General features: G+C 42.6%; 1 protein-coding gene across 1 annotated transcript in view; it reads left to right on the forward strand.

The window, feature by feature from the left end:
- The window catches only part of PKHD1 (PKHD1 ciliary IPT domain containing fibrocystin/polyductin), a 382,916-nt gene that overhangs the window by 207,554 nt on the left and 159,279 nt on the right, over window positions 1-16,083 (forward strand). Inside the window, exons 45-46 of the mRNA XM_065401532.1 lie at window positions 3,691-3,826; window positions 5,931-6,177. Of these exons, the coding sequence (XP_065257604.1) occupies window positions 3,691-3,826; window positions 5,931-6,177 (383 nt within the window). The remainder of the gene's footprint in view (window positions 1-3,690; window positions 3,827-5,930; window positions 6,178-16,083) is intronic.

Genomic DNA, 16,083 nt, shown 5'->3' on the forward strand with positions numbered 1-16,083 from the left:
TGTTTTCATTCTGTTTTTTCAGCCCACGCTATTGTAAAAAGGTCCTTCTTACAGACTAGTATCAGACCCAATAGAAGGAAATACAAAAGCCAACTTCTCCAGAAGAGATTTAGCTGTTTTCTCAGTGCCAGCTTCACTTAAGCTCTGAGCTTTGAGAAACCTCCATATCAGGGGTTGGCAACCTTTCAAAAGTGGTGTGCCGAGTCTTCATTTATTCATTCTAATTTAAGGTTTCGCGTGTCAGTAATACATTTTAATGTTTTTAGAAGGTCTCTTTCTATAAGTCTATAATATATAACTAAACTATTGTTGTATGTAAAGGAAATAAGGTTTTTAAAATGTATAAGAACCTTCATTTAAAATTAAATTAAAATGCAGAGCCCCCCGGACCGGTGGCCAGGACCTGGGCAGTGTGAGTGCCACTGAAAATCAGTTTGCGTGCCGCCTTCAGCACGCGTGCCATAGGTTGCCTACCCCTACTCCATATCTCGAATAATAAGGGCCTACGTTTCTTCCATTCCACCTGAAAAACAGCACTCTAGCAGCACAGTGCCCATAACACCATGCAAGAGCACTGATTCCGTACTGAATGAGAGGGAAGTGTGCCAGCAACATTACCCTTCAAAGTCAGTGGCTTCATAATATTAGCTTCCTCTATTTTAGGATGGTAGTAGAGGGAAGTACAATAAGGTTATAAAAACTGGTTATAATGTCACTTTTCACATACCAGGTTCTACAGGTTATACTGTATATCCAAGTACAAGCTCTGTCCAGACACAAAAAGTAAAACTGAGCCAGAGACAGAATTTCCTGTCTGTGGGCAAGTCCAATTTGGAATGAAAAGCTGAAATTTCCCACAGAAAAAAATTCAGAAGAGTGTTGATTTGAGACCATCAAAACATTTCATTTGATATTTGTTTAATTTTTTAAACATAGGCTATATACGCATAATATTAAATATTATATTGAAATTAATATTATAATAGAGTGCAACAGACTAAATGGAAGGAATTGAAATGACACTTTTGAAATGAAACATTTAACAGTATCAAAAATGACAGATTTTGACACTGCTGAAGTGAAATATTTTGATTTTTTTCCATTAATTTTTTTTTGTCAAAAATGGACACATTCCCATGAAACATTTAGATTTAAACTAAACGTAGTTATTGATAGAAAACGGTTCTGTTGATAATATTTTGACCAGCTCTAACCATCATTAGTTTTAACCTTTTACAAAAATGCTCAGCCAGCATATAACCAGGTGTCACGAAAAATTTAGTCTAGTGGCCTGAGCGCAAGTCTGGGAGTCGGGTACACAATTCCAGTCGTAACACTGATACACCTTGTGATCTTTTGGGAAATATTTTTAACCTTTCTGTCGATTCCTCACTCTGTAAAACATTCAAATGAAATGTTTTGATGGTCTCAAATCAACAGTCTTCTGAATTTTTTTCTGTGGGAAGTTTCAGCTTTTCATTCCAATTCTGAGAATTAAGTCATCTTTGAACATGAAAAATACGATCAGGTGCTAACTGTTGTTATTTATGACAGTAAATTGAATTCATGACAGTAAATTCAATCTTCACTATGTGCTTGTGCAGCATCTTGCACAATAAGGTTCCCGTTCTGACTGAGTCTTCTGGGTGGTACTGGAATGCAAACTGTTTAATTAATAATAGAATCTTAGCAACAGCTGCCCACAGCTTTCTTTTTCATATTTTTCTGCTCTGGTTTCTAATGCAGCTTACTGAATTGCTTGGGGTACATTGCCAATCTGATTGGCTGATGGATATATTTTTTTAAAAGGCTAATTTATAAGCCTGGGGAAGACAGTATTTTAATGTAGTGGATTGATCCATAAGGAGTACAGAGCTCAAATAAAGCTACGGCCCCAAACAAGTAATCTTCCAGTGTTCTAGCTGCACAGTGAATTGCTCTCAGACTTGAAGGGATGGCTCTCTTTGTTTGTGTTGTTACCGGATCCATGGGAGAACTCCAGTGCTTTACTTGTTAAGAGATGTTGAGGCGCTCAGCTGTGCGTTGTTCCTCACTGCCCCCCAAGGGTGTGATTATCTTTGATTATCTCATGATAAGAGTTGCCTTGTCATAATTTACATCTTAATTTATGTAATTCTCCCTTTAATAATGATGTCTCTTTAACATCAATTAAAACTTTGTGACATGAATTTAACAGGAACATTGGCTATTCTGCTCTGCCAGCTGTTTTGTTTTTTTAAAAGATGCCTTGCAAGCAGATTATTATTTTTTGAAATATTAGGAAAATTGAAATTGGGTCCTGTCATAAACATACAGATAAAGTTCAGAGTGGGGAGGGAACCCTGACAGGTCCTCAGTCCTTTAGTGCTGTAGTATCTGGGCCTGAGCAAAAGCTGACGGAAGTCCATAAAAAGGCTCCTCTTTACTTCAGTGGGCTTTGGATCAGGGCCTTTACTTCTTTCAGTGAGTGAACCAGATGCATATGCATTGCATGTAAAAAAAAAGCGTTAACCCTGATAAAGACAGATTGTCCAAGGCAGGTGATGCACGTTTGGGGAGGAGGAAAGAGTGAAACAGTCTTCTAAAAATATTTGAAGGGTGAAAACATTAAGGAAGGAAACAGCTGGTGCAATGTGAAGCAAAGGGATATAATTAGGGGCGATGGGATGGACATGAATAAATCAAAAAAGTAGGTAGGAAAAAAAACATTCTAAGAGCGAAATCTGTCTGGTCTGTGGAACCCCATGTTGAGGCATTAGCTCTGTACTGACTTGGAACCAAGTTCTTCACCTAGAGAATCTCCAACTTCTCTCCTTGGGGAGGGCTCAAGGGAAATGGCAGAGCCCCTGTCTCTTAAAGGGACAATGCCATCTTTAATGGCATTAAACCAGCTAATTAAAAAAAATCCTGTTGCTGATAGAGTACCTTTAAATTGCATTTTTGATTCATGTGTTTAAAGTTCCTTGTTACAATATTTGTGTAGGGTTTTGGTTGTGCTTTCTGCTGACGAGGGTCTTTCCAAGATAGTGGGTGGGCCCCAAACCAACATCAGCAGATGGGGTCATGCCAGCTCTTCTTCCACTCTCCCCACCATCTCTGTGCATACGATTGCTCCTAGCAGCAGCACATGGACTAGCAGATGGGACCCGCCATCCCCATGTCTCCTTGTGCTATGTCCTGGAAGGGCTACTGTCATCTTGTTCCTGTCCATTTTCTCCTTCTGGTTGTGTTTTTTGCCTCTTTGCCTATGTTTTTTGTTTGTTTTTTTCACCCTTATCTTTTCTTCTTTCTCCATATTGAGGGGGTGGGGGAAGGGATAGCTCAGTGGTTTGAGCATTGGCCTGCTACACCCAGGGCTGTGAGTTCAATCCTTGAGGGGGCCATTTAGGGATCTGGGGCAAAAATCTGTCTGGGGATTGGTCCTGCTTTGAGCAGGACTAGATGACCTCCTGAGGTCCCTTCCAACCCTGATAGTCTATGATTTATTTGCTGTCTGATTTCCCATCCTTTGTGTGCTCTCAAGTTTTGCCTGGACCAGATCCTCAGATGGTGTAAATTGGTCCTAGCTTTGTGGACTTCAAAGGAGCTACGTTAATTTGCAGCAGCTGAGGATCTGGACCCTGAGCTTATTTCACTCGGGAGACCCAAATGCTGATGTGTTCGGCTGTGCTCTTTACTTTCCTCTTGCAGGACAGTAGCTGTATGTCAGCAGGGCTGAAAACGCCCCAAAGGCACGAACTGTTGGTTTCCAATACATCTTTCATGAACTTCGATATTAGCACCTGCACTGCAATCAGCACCTGTTCTGGCTGTTACCAAGGCCAGGGTAAGTTACATTTACACTGACACTCTGACATAGCAGAGTCTGAAAAATCCTTGAGTTCTGTAAAGTTTGGTGTTGCCTTTGTGATTTTATTTCCTTCACCCAGAGGCATCTCTAGAGTTTGGTAGCTGTATCCTGGAGGAAGGATGGTCCACTGACTAGGGCGCTACCGTGGGACTCGGGAGACCTGGGTTTAATTCCTTGCCTTTCCACAGACTTCCTGTATGACTTTAGACAAGTTACCTAGTCTCTTTGTACCTCAGTTTCCCCCCCTCCCTGTCTCAGAGTGGTGTTGTGAGGATAAACCCATTAAAAATTTGGAGGTGCTCAGATGCTGTGGGAAGGAGGGTCATAGAAAAAAAATTATGTAGTTATCCTGCAAACAGAGGTGAAAGTAAGCTGGTACGGTCTGGTACGATGTACTGGCAAGAGCCAGTCTGCTGTGCCGAACTGGACCGGCTTCCGCGGCGGTGATTTAAAGGGCCCAGGGCTCCAGCTGCTGCGGGGATCCCCGGGCCCTTTAAATCCCCACCAGAGCTCTGGCAGCCGGGCTAGGGTGGGGATTTAAAGGGCCTGGAGCTCCGGCCGCTGCGGGGAGCCCTGGGCCCTTTAATTCGCCCCTGAGCCCCGGGGTTCCCAGCCGCCTCCCACAGCCGGAGCTCCAGGGCCTTTAAATCTTGAAAAGCCCCGCCTCTTCTGGTTGAGGCCATGCCTCTTCCGGTTGAGGCCACGCCCCCGCTCAGGACTCCGGTGTACCGGTAAGTCCTTTAAATTACTTTCAACCCCTGCCTGCAAATCAACACATGTCTGCTAACCTGGGCCATCTCTGGGCCATAATTTTAGGTGGGAGCATTATAACTCCATCCCTTGGACAAATAGGTGTTCATTAGGATGTTTTTGAAAGTAGTCCTCAGTGTTCTGATATCACTGGTGGGCTGAAGCATGGGAGTCTCCTTACAGCCTTTTTTCTGCTTTGCCAGCCCCTTACTGCAGTTTGCTCACCCATGTCTGGGGCTCTGGGTGCAGATGCTGCACATGGATTCTCTACCTGGAAGAGCCAGGCTGTTAAACTGACAGCCATGAATGCTGCATAGATTTGAGACGAAGATGTCCCCCCCCCCCCCCCCCAACCATGATTTAATTTTCCTATTTCTCTGAGTTTGGGACAATTATTCAGAAGCCCCATTGGGACGCAGGGATAGGGATTAACACGTTCATTTGTTAATATTTCTTTTTCGGGGGGTAATACTTCAACAGAGTGGTATATTCTGTAATCACTACAACACATCTTCATAGAATTTCAATGAGGTGGTACCTCAGGCCACCCTAAATCTTCAGTGACTTTGCCTGAGATAATGTATGGAAACAAAGAATTCGTCTGAGTTTTCAAGCGCTACCCAAAGGCTCTTTGAAGAAAGTTCCAACTGCAATTACCTGTTCAATGTGTGTGTATGTGTAATTATAAACTATATTAAAAACATACACTTTCCTGCAAAAATAGTGAAAAATACTTCAGCAACGGAGATCAAATGGCACCAGGGGGGCAAAATCTGCCCCCAAAGTAACTTCAGCTGTGCAATAGGAAGGTCCTATATTAACGAACAGTGACTAGTGAACAAAAGTGCTATGTTTGGTTTGCTTTGGGCCCTGGACCGGGTGCGGGGGGAGTTATGAGCCTATTTGATTATTTTAGTTTGGGGCCAACCTACTGTTACTGCTGCGTCTGAATTCAGTGCTCGAACCAAAAGACCTGTCAGAGGTAGGATACTGGACTAGGTGGCTCTTGGGTCTATGCAGTAAGGCCATTCCTATGACCATGCGTCCCGTCTGGTTATGATTCTTCTATTTAAAATATTTAATTATCTAGTCAGTCGGTAGAACCAATAACATGTGACGTATGTGACCAACCACGCAACAGACCCAGGGTGTGGCGGTCTGCAGGTTCCCCTTTCTGTCCCAAGCAGCCATTTATCTGACAGGAAGCTGAGTTGAGGTTAACCCCTTGTTCACCGGGGGAGGGAGGGGGAGGGGAAGGTAGGTAGTGCCCCTGCACCCAGTCAGACAAAGGTGTGACGTTGCATTTCTGAATGGTTGCTTGTTTCCCCAGGTGGATTTACAGTGAGAGCTGAACAGTTGGCATTCCTGAATTCACCCAACCAGGCATCATTCCCGTTTCCCCATTCGGCCATCCTCGAAGATCTGGATGGGTCCCTCACAGGACAGGAAGGAAGTCACCTTCTTGCTTCTATGGACACACTTGCAGCTTCCTGCGTGGCCAGTGCTAACTTCAGTCACGCTGCTAGGGGGAGTGTTTGTGGAAGGAACGTTATTTTTCACCGTATGTCTATTGGTTTGTAAGTAGCAAGTACATCTTTGCAAGATCAGGTCTGGCCTGGGCTTTTATGTTCCATATTGGGAAGAGGTATCAGGTCTGGGCACAGTTGTGGAACTAAGGAAGGCTAAGATTAATCCCAGCTCTGCAATGGCCTCTCTCTATGGTTCTAGGCAAATCACTTACTCTTATTATCTTGGTTTCTATATCTGTAAAATCCGAGCTTGTCCAAGGGGAAGGTTGGACCTTAAAAACCTGATTCTCATTTATTCTACAGTCCCTTCACATAACTCTGGCAGTGCAAAGGAGCCTTAAAGTAGATGTAGTTGTAATTTATGCCAATTGTACAGCCCTTCAGAGTGGTGTAAATGGGCCTTAGTGTAAATGAAAACCAGGCCTCTGTGTATCTCAAGATGGGCCCTGAAACTGAGGTAACCAAAACTAGTGGACACTTTTGGCCTAAATGACTTGCCCAAGGTCACAGAGTTTATGGCAGAATTGGGAATTAAACCCAGATTTCTGGTCTCCACCAGATATTTTTAGACAATTAAGAGGGCATCACAGGTAATGGAGGATTAAAGAAAAAAGTTTGAATTACATTAGATTCAAAACAAGGAGAATGTTCTTACAATTTTTTTCCCGAATTGCTCCCCAAGTGTGGATTGTTCTGAAGGTAATGGCTGATTACACCTATCACTGGCAAACTCACTTCAGTTCAGTCTAATTCATTTTCCATGTTAATTTAATGAACTTTCAGTTTCATATAATACTATTAATATTGGAGCCAGCATTTCATGGTCATACAGGCTGAGCTACCATTGAATCAGCAGCCATACTGTTTATACGTGTACTAGAATTATAGAATCATAGGGTTAGAAGGGACCTCAAGGGTCATCTAGTCTGACCCCCTGCCAAGCTGCAGGATGAAGTACGCTGATTTATTTAATTAACAAAAATAACTTTACAATAGATTAATTTCTGGAATTCTATTTCAGTTGTCTTTTTCTTGCTGACACCATTAGGATGTATGTAGCCTTTCATATCCCTGCTTCATAGAAACATAGGATTGGAAGGTGCCTTCTGTGTCATCAAATCAAGTCCCCTGCTGTTGTATAAACTTTCCTTCTCTTGCCATGAGGTGCTAAAGCACCTTGCATGGGGGTTCCCATCAGACCTCACTAGCTAAGCAGGGTTAGGCTAGGTCAGTACACAGAGTCTCCTTACCCAGCTAAGCTCACAGCAGCTCCTATGCTCAGCATTGAGAACAGAGTTTGTAGTTCTCATCTTCAAAGCTATTTCTGGGACTGGTCCTAGCTCCCTGAGGGTCTTTTCTCACTCTACATGATTATGAATTCCCGCTACAGCAAGGGAATAAGCTGCTGGAGTAAAGGATATGTCACCCTCAAGGGTGAGCCTTTGTGTTTGTGGGAGACAAAGCTTTCTTGGTAAATCACCGGTGGCTTCACTCCCGGTAGCGCTTAGCGTTCCTATGATTCCCACCACCTCCAGACAGAAACGTAAAACCCATTTCTCTGACCTGACACCATAGACAAACCCAAGACAAAAACCTACTGACTGTGGGGTGCGTAGAATTCAGTTAATTTATTAACTCTTTGAGTATGTCTATAGTGGAACTGCAGGTGTAATTTCCAGCTCAGGTGGATATCCCTGCACTGGTTCTGATTGAGCTAGCATGCTAAAAACAGCAGTGTAGCCACAGCGGTGCAGTGAGACAGACTAGCTGCCCCAAGTACGATCCCATCTGAAACCCTAGATGCATACTTGGACACCTAGCCTGTCTGCCACTCACGCTGCCACAGCTACACTCCTATTATTAGCACGCTAGTGTGAGTATGTCTACCCGGACTGGAAATTATACCTCCAGATCCAATGCACACAAGCCCTTAGAGTTTGTAAGGTACTCAGATACTACAATGATGAATGTAGGATAAGGATACATAGTCTAGGTAGATAAGAGACCTGAGTGTTGTTTGTCGTTAATGTAGCAGCTGGCACTCTACCCTTTAAATCAACACTATACTAATTCCCCAGCACTGTGGTTCTGCACATGTCCAGCCCAAGTCCTCACCACTCATCCCTGAAGAGTCCATGGCACTTTTCACAGGAGTAGCAGAACTAACCCCACTGCCCCTGGGGAATTACATTCTACCTCTATGATTTCAGTTGATTATGTTGTTCTTCCTGGGCCAAATCTTTACACCAGCTCAGGATATGACCCCCGCTGACTGCAATGTGGTCTCGTGGTTACAGCAGAGGATTCTGAGTCAGGAGGCTGGGTTTTGTAGTGACCATTGCCACTAACATTGGGCAATCCAACCATTTTCTATGCCACTTATGCCCCCATCGAAAAAAGGGGATTATGATAATTAATAGAGCTGGATGAAGATCTTTCCTCCATATTTTTTATTTCTTGGATGAAAAATGGCTTCTCAACAAAATGAAAATTTTCACACAAAAAATTTGTTTAAAAAATTGTTTTAAAGATTTTTTTGACAAAAATAAGAAATATTCTTTTTTGTTTCCTTTTTTTCCCTGAGGGAGAGGAATCACTTCCTGAGCAGCTCAGGTAATGAACTATCTTTTGGAAAGCACATTCAGACCCTTGATTGAGAGTACCACTTTTTATTTTGTAACAGGACTTCTCAGCCTTCAGATATAAAGGCTCCCAATAGCATCACATGAGGCACTTAATCCAAAAGCCTTTAGAAATTCTAAATACATTAGAAGGCAGGATGGTTCAGTAGTTAGGGCACTACCCTAGGACTGGAGACCTGGTTAAATTCCCTGCTCCTCCACAGATTTCCAGTGTGACCCTGCGCAAGTCACTTAGGCCCAGATTTTTAATGGCCCAGAAGTTTAAATCCCATTGACTCTCAATGGGATTTTGGTTCCTAACGGCCTAAATGCCTTTTGAAAATGAGATTTAGGCTCCTAAATCAGTTAGGTGTTGCAATGCTGAGCATCGCAACACCTAAATACCTTTAAAAATCTGGGCCATAGCCTCTCTGTGCCTCAATTCTCCATCTGTAAAATGCGGATAATACCTTATAGGGGTGTGGTGAGGATAAATGCATTAAAGATTGAGAGGTGCTCGGGTACTATGGTGCTGGAGGCCACATAAGTACCTAAAATAGATGATGTGTTGTCTCTCCTTGAGAATCACCCTCCAGATTAAGGTGCACAATTTACCCTCACTATTCTATTATACTCTTCTCCTTGCCAGCCTGCTTCTTTCTTTGCACTGCAAGTGAAGGTGTGATTGTAGCAAGGGTAGGCATAGCCATGCTAGCTTTAATCTAGCTAGCACGGGTCTCTCTAGTAGTGAAGACATGGCAGCACAGACATCCATGTGGGCTAACAACCCGACTACATACCCAGCGGGCTCGTACGGGGATGGCTAGCCTGCACTGAAGCCCCTGCCGCCACATGGTCACTACTATTGTTTCCCACACTGGGTATATTAAAGCTAGCATGGGTATGCTCACACATGCTACAATTGCATCCTCGTTTGCTGTCTAGATGTACCAGAAATGTAAATGAGAAACAGGCCCCATATTTCCTAAGCCCAGTCACGTGACATGAGGTGAAGAAGGGTCATGTGATTAAAAAAAACCTGAGTACCCCTGTCATTTAGTTCTGCCTCCTGTTTGCTCCATAGAGAGGAAAATATATTGTGGTGGTGAGTCACAGTGTAAACACCTGTTTGGACCCCTTTACAATGTGCCAGTGGCATAAGGCCTTAGGGTAGGCCTGTGCTGGAGATGTGATTTCCAGCTTGCCTAGACATACACAAATACCAGTGGAACTGCAGCTGCACAGGCAGCAGGGTGGGCTAGCCACCCCGAGTGGGTACCTAGGGTTCAGACAGGAATCTCTACGTGGCTAGGCCATCCCGCTGCCTGTGCAGCCATGGCTCACTGTTATTTTAGAGTGCTAGTTCGATTTAAGCTAGCGTGGGTACATCTACCCGAGCTGGGGATTACACCTCCAGCTACAGTGTAAACATAACCTTAGTGTAAATGACAATCAGGCTCATAACAAGACAGAACAAGGAGCAATGGCCTCAAGTTGCAGTGGGGGAGGTCCAGGTTGGATATTAGGAAACACTATTTCATTAGGAGGGTGGTGAAGCACTGGAATGGGTTACCTAGGGAGGTGGTGGAATCTCCATCCTTAGAGGTTTTTAAGGCCTGGCTTGACAAAGCCCTGGCTGGGATGATTTAGTTGGTGTTGGTTCTGCTTTGAGCAGGGGATTGGACTAGATGACCTCCTGAGGTCTCTTCCAAACCTAATCTTCTATGATTCTAAAGTTCAGTTTCCTATCAGATCTCCTGTGTGTCAGACTCTTTCTAAAATGCTCAGGTAGAGGCAAATTTCTCACTTCACCTTTGATGGACATATAGCTCCAATGTGCTATTCCAGTTCACCTCTTGTTGCTACTGCTGCCTATGTGTGCTGGACTGGTTACTGCATTTGAGTTGCTGGCAGCTAAAGGAGAAATGTTGCTTAGCCAAACGTTACCACTACTGCTCATAGAGGGAGGATACATTAGAATTGCTCTCTCTTAAGAAAAGTGTTTTAACACATGAAAAAAAAAATCACTCCAGCTTTTTGATTCCCCCTCCCCAAGCCCCTCATCATTTCATTTTCTGTTTAGTGTACAAATCTGTACCATTTTCCGGTTTTGCTGTTTCAAGTTGGTTGCACACTGGCAGCAGTGCTGAAGAGTGCTGTCAAGTGGATGTAAATAATTCAGAGCCTTCGTATTATTCATGTTTTAGAAGAAGGAAAAACATTTCCAAATAGGAAAAAAAAAGTTGCTGTATAATTGCAGAACTGGGGGACATTTTCTGTAGCCTTCAGCTACATAGAAACTTCCCATGGAAATACTATTTCTGCTCACTTCCACTAAACCAAAAGTCTGTAATCAGTGGGATTACGGAGTTGTATGGTTTAGTGGATCAGGCACTAAACCGGGAGTAAGGAGACCTGTGTCCTATTCCTGGCTCTGCCATGTGGCCTGAGGCAAGTTACTTCCCTTCCCACTCTTTGGGAGAGGAAGTAACTTGTGTTGTCTATTTAGATTGTCTTGTCTATTTGTCTTGTCTGTTTAGATTGCAAGCTCTTGGGGGCAGAGGCTCTCTCTTATTCTGTGTACATACAGCCCCTAGCTCAGTGATGCCCCAGTCTTGACTGAGGCCTCTGGGTACCCCCAGAATATAAATGATAATAATGAATAAAAAGTGGTGGTGCACTTCTCTAACAGATATTCAGATCCCTCTTGTTCCTTCCAGTTCACAATGCCAATGGGTCTTGGGGGGTGAGCAGAACTAACAATTAATTAGAACCTTAGATCCCAGCATTTATGAACTTGGGGAAAGTTTGAATCTGGCATTCAACGTTGCCCTTCACTGCAGGTGGATGGCTTAATAGTTTCGGCTAGTTGCAGCAGGGGTCTTTGGCTCTTTCCTTTCCTTTCCGGCTAGCCTCCCTCCTCTTTCCATTCTTTCCAAGAGCAGGGAGTCAGCTGATGCCAAAGATACTTGGCAGCACTACTTCCCAAGGCCAGCTGCTAGGCTGTCCTCCAGTGGAATGTTTTCTGAACTGAGTAACCCTCCTCCATGGAGATCAAGAGCATCTTCTCTATGCTATTTCTAGATCTCACTCTCCTGAGTGTGCACTACCAGCCAAATCACCATCATATTAAGTTGAAAGAACATCAGCTTGCAGCCTGGAACATCAGCCCACATAGTGTGCATTCAAATAGAGTATAGGTCAAAGAGTCTTCATTCACAGGGACGGTGCTCTACAAATGGACTCTTCAGGGAAATGTGGAGGGAAGTGAATAAGGGGCTACAGAGAATGAAAGATTAAAGTAAATATTTACAGCATGACCAGAGGATGTCTTGGAGGAAGATGGATTGCATCCAGAGGTATTGAAGGTTGTAAACAAGAAAGAGGGAATGGTTTATGAAAGTGTAACTAGGGAAAATGGGAAGAAGTTGAGAAAGGAAAACTGGGAAGCAGGGACAATTTCCTCACAATGAAGTCTATTGGTCTTGGATAATCTCCCCGGAGAATGGTGAAAGAAAGTACTATCATTTGAATAATTTAAAACTGGACTGGGCAAAGCACAAAAAATATACTGTAGGGAATAATTCTGCATGGCATCTCCAGGCATGATGCAGATGGCCTTCTAGCTGGTGGAATTTTCCATCTATGATCACAGTACCACTGGTGCTTCCTCAGAGCCATGTAATGCAGGAGACAAGGTTTCTATCTGATCTGTTAATGCTGTTGGAGTGGATTGTATCTAAAAGGGGGGAAAGACCCTGATGGCAAATGTTAAGAATCAAACCCAGATCACTGGAGTCTCAGTGTAGTGCTGTAGCCACAAGACTATCCTCCTTTTCTTATGCAGCCAGAAGTTTTCTAAGGCTATTAACAAAACGCTCTAGAGTCCGGCCATCAGAATCTCACTCTGATTCCATAGTGTTGGGAATACTGTGTATTTTTGTTTAAAGAGAATGGAACAGATGCTCGGTTGCACAGCAATAAATGCAGTGACTGACATGGAGTTGCTTCAGATTTACCCTAGTGTAAAGAGATCAGAATTTGGTCCTATTTGCCTGAATCTTGATTCAGTGTTTTTTGCTTTCGTGTCATGTTGATATTAACCCAAATGCACCATGTTTGCTTGTCGTGCTGTTACTTGGCAGGAGATATTAAGGAGGGAAGAGAGAGTTGAATTCAGCACGCCTTGAAAATGACCCTTTATGGCTGCGTATATAAATGAATCCGTTCCATGGAGTCACTTTAGGGAGGTTGGGATCAGGATCTCAAATTCACAGCTGCCTGCTATTCCTACTGTGGGCCAAACTTAAGCCCTTAATATAGAACTAGTGAAGAATTAATCCCCCCCCCCCACACACACACAGACACTGCCATGAAAAAAAACGGGGGAAAAGTGGCATTTTTTTTTTCAGAATATGTAGGGAGTTTGACAATATTTCAAAGAAAATCCAGTTTTGGCTTCTGAAAATCCCTGAAATCTTTGATTTTTTGGTTTTCATTTTTTTGATCAATACCCAATTGAAAAATACTCCCCCCCCCCCAAAAAGAGGACATTTTTGCAAAAACATTTCTATTTTGTCAAAAAAAACACATTATTTTTTTGTTACAAATAGTAGATGGTAGAATTTGTACCTGTTCTATCTGAATCTAAAACCCCAAGAACTTTGAGGGAAATATGGATCTGGAGCCAAACTTTGCATTCTTGATCCATATCTCTATAAAAAGAGCATTTTCTATCAAGTCCAGTTGAAATTTAAACTAATGTGTCACTTAAACTGCCCTGGAAGGGCTCTTTACATCTTTTAAAAATGTAATTGAAGCTTATAAAAGTCTTTATAAATCTACATGCGCGAAAGTTATTGAGTGCTGTGAAGAACAGCGTATGCCATGGTATAGTGTTGAGTGGCTGCAGGCTAGATACGGTCGCTCAAAATGCCACTGCTAACCATATTATCTTGAAAATGTGAGTCCCTATTAATATTAAAATAAATTCTCATTAAAAAATTGTCATAATGTGATTAAGTGACTTTAAAAGTTTCTTCTCCTCATGCATGATTTTTACAAGAAGAAAGCATTAGAATAATCTCCATTACACAGCACCTTCCATCCCAAGGAATTCTAAAAACACTGAGCTGAGTAAACTTTATACAGTCCAGGGGTAACTTTGCAATTCACTCAGTTTCATCTGCCTCCACTGCGGAATTTTGAAAGCCAGGATTTTTGCCCAGCTCCAGCCTTGCAACTGAGCCTTTTATTGCTTCTCTCCTTTATTTTGCTGGAGAGGAAAAGATTAGCTCACTTTTTGATTACCTTAATTCCTAAATCTGGTCTAATATCCTCTCCTGTAGTGCATGCACTTGCTACAAACACAGCAGTCCTTGATGTGCCAGTGTAAAAGGAATCGTGAACCCCCTACTTCCATGACTTCAAGAGAAGAGTTCAAATGATTACTCTAGTTTTGCTTCTCCTTTGATCTTTACTTACCTTGGTGCCTATGTGTGTACCTCTTCCCACGTCAAACACATGCAAAGCCACACTTTTCCACTCACTACACTGTTGCCCTCGGTACACACATCTTCGCTAAACACGAACACTTATTCACACATACAGACGCCTTTCCTACACTTACACACACTCTTCTGTTAGCTTAAATTGGTCTTGTCATGTTGGTGGTCATGTGACCAATTGGTGGTCAATTGGTCATGTGATGTGGTTTAGCTGGTGAGCATTTAACAGCTGGACGCTGGCTGTTCAATTAACAAGCCTACCTGTTTGAATTTCCTTCCTGTGTCCGGCTTGCTACTCTGTAATTCTTCCATAATTGATTGGTCCTAAGATTGAACTGATTTTTAGTGTAATGTTCATGGACAATGGCAGTACGGCTGCGAGGTAAATTATGGCAGTCCCAAAATGCATGCTTCCAAATTTTCAGTGATTGCCTCAGTTCTGGATTCCCAACTTGAAACACCTCATGTCTGATTTTCAGAACTGTATTTCCTGTAAAGGATCCTCAGCATCTCTGAAAACCAGGCACAAAAGGCCTGATTCTTCTCATACTTATACCAGTGTAAATCAGGAGAATATCCACTGAAGATAGGAGTTACATCATGCAAGGGAGATAAGAATCACATTCCCAGTCTTTGGACTTGGGTACACACATTTAGTGACAATATCTAAAGGTTTTGAACCTCCGCAATTAAAATATACGTATATATATATATATATATATATATATATATATTTTCCTGGACCCACCACCTAAACGATAAGAGTTTGCTGTAGTCATTGTTTGCATTTAGCCTCCATTTGTACAACAGTAAATTAGAGTATTGACACAAATGTTTGCAGCCCCATTTGAAGGGAGCTGCTATTTGATTTCCTGTTTTAAGGAGATGGATAATCATAATGGGTTATTTCACAAATGTACCAAACAGAATGCATTTAGAGATAAACACAGCGCCTGCTTCCATATGCAGAGATATGGAGCCTTAGGATAAGAAAGCTAATGGTAAACATAAACAGGAGAGTTAATATTTGTTCTCCTTGGTGCTGTTGATTGGTTCAGCAAATCCTTCGTGGGCCATCTATGTTCAACAGCTCTACACAGTACACTTGAGCTAAATTACATAACAGTTTATACAGCCGCAATGGTAAATTGTGATTCAGATTGTAAAGTTCTGTCTCGTAACTATGCCATATTTCTAAAGCAAATTACTCCTTAATTGAATTACTCCACTTCGATATAAAAATACAGCACTGTCAATGAGTCATCCATTTTTTTCTGATACAGTTTGTAAAAGCTTCCGACTGTTTAAAGCAGGGGTTAATTTTGCATTAAGACCACTGCCTCCTGGTTTCTTTCAAATAAAGCCAGGGGAAGTTCAGGGAAAGGCTTTTTCTTTTGGTAATGAAGCTCTCTCATGTTAATGATCCATGCAGGCTCCCTTGGCTCCTTTGAATTAGAAATACTTGTGCCTGTGCTCCTCTGCTTCATTAACATTAAAGAGAGGTAGATTGGTGGCTATTTAGGGCACAGTGAAATTGTTGGCTATTTAGGGCAAATGAAAATGATGCTAATTGTGGTGGGTAAATTCCATTAGCGGTGTCGTCCCATTTTGGAGTTCCTTTGGCAAGGATATGAAAACAAGCACAGGGGCATCCTTTTGAAGGGAACGTGATATCAACGTCAGGGTTAACTTGGACGAACTAACTCTTGCATAAAGTGGCAGGGCTTTTTCAACCCGCCCAAAACCTGGTTTGATTATTTTGGTGCTGATGCCGGGTTAGGGTGCATGTGTTGGAGAGCTGGGGACAAAGCATTCCCAGTTGAGGT

Source organism: Emys orbicularis, chromosome 3 (genome assembly GCF_028017835.1).
Source record: "Emys orbicularis isolate rEmyOrb1 chromosome 3, rEmyOrb1.hap1, whole genome shotgun sequence".
NCBI classification, from domain to species: Eukaryota; Metazoa; Chordata; order Testudines; family Emydidae; genus Emys; species Emys orbicularis.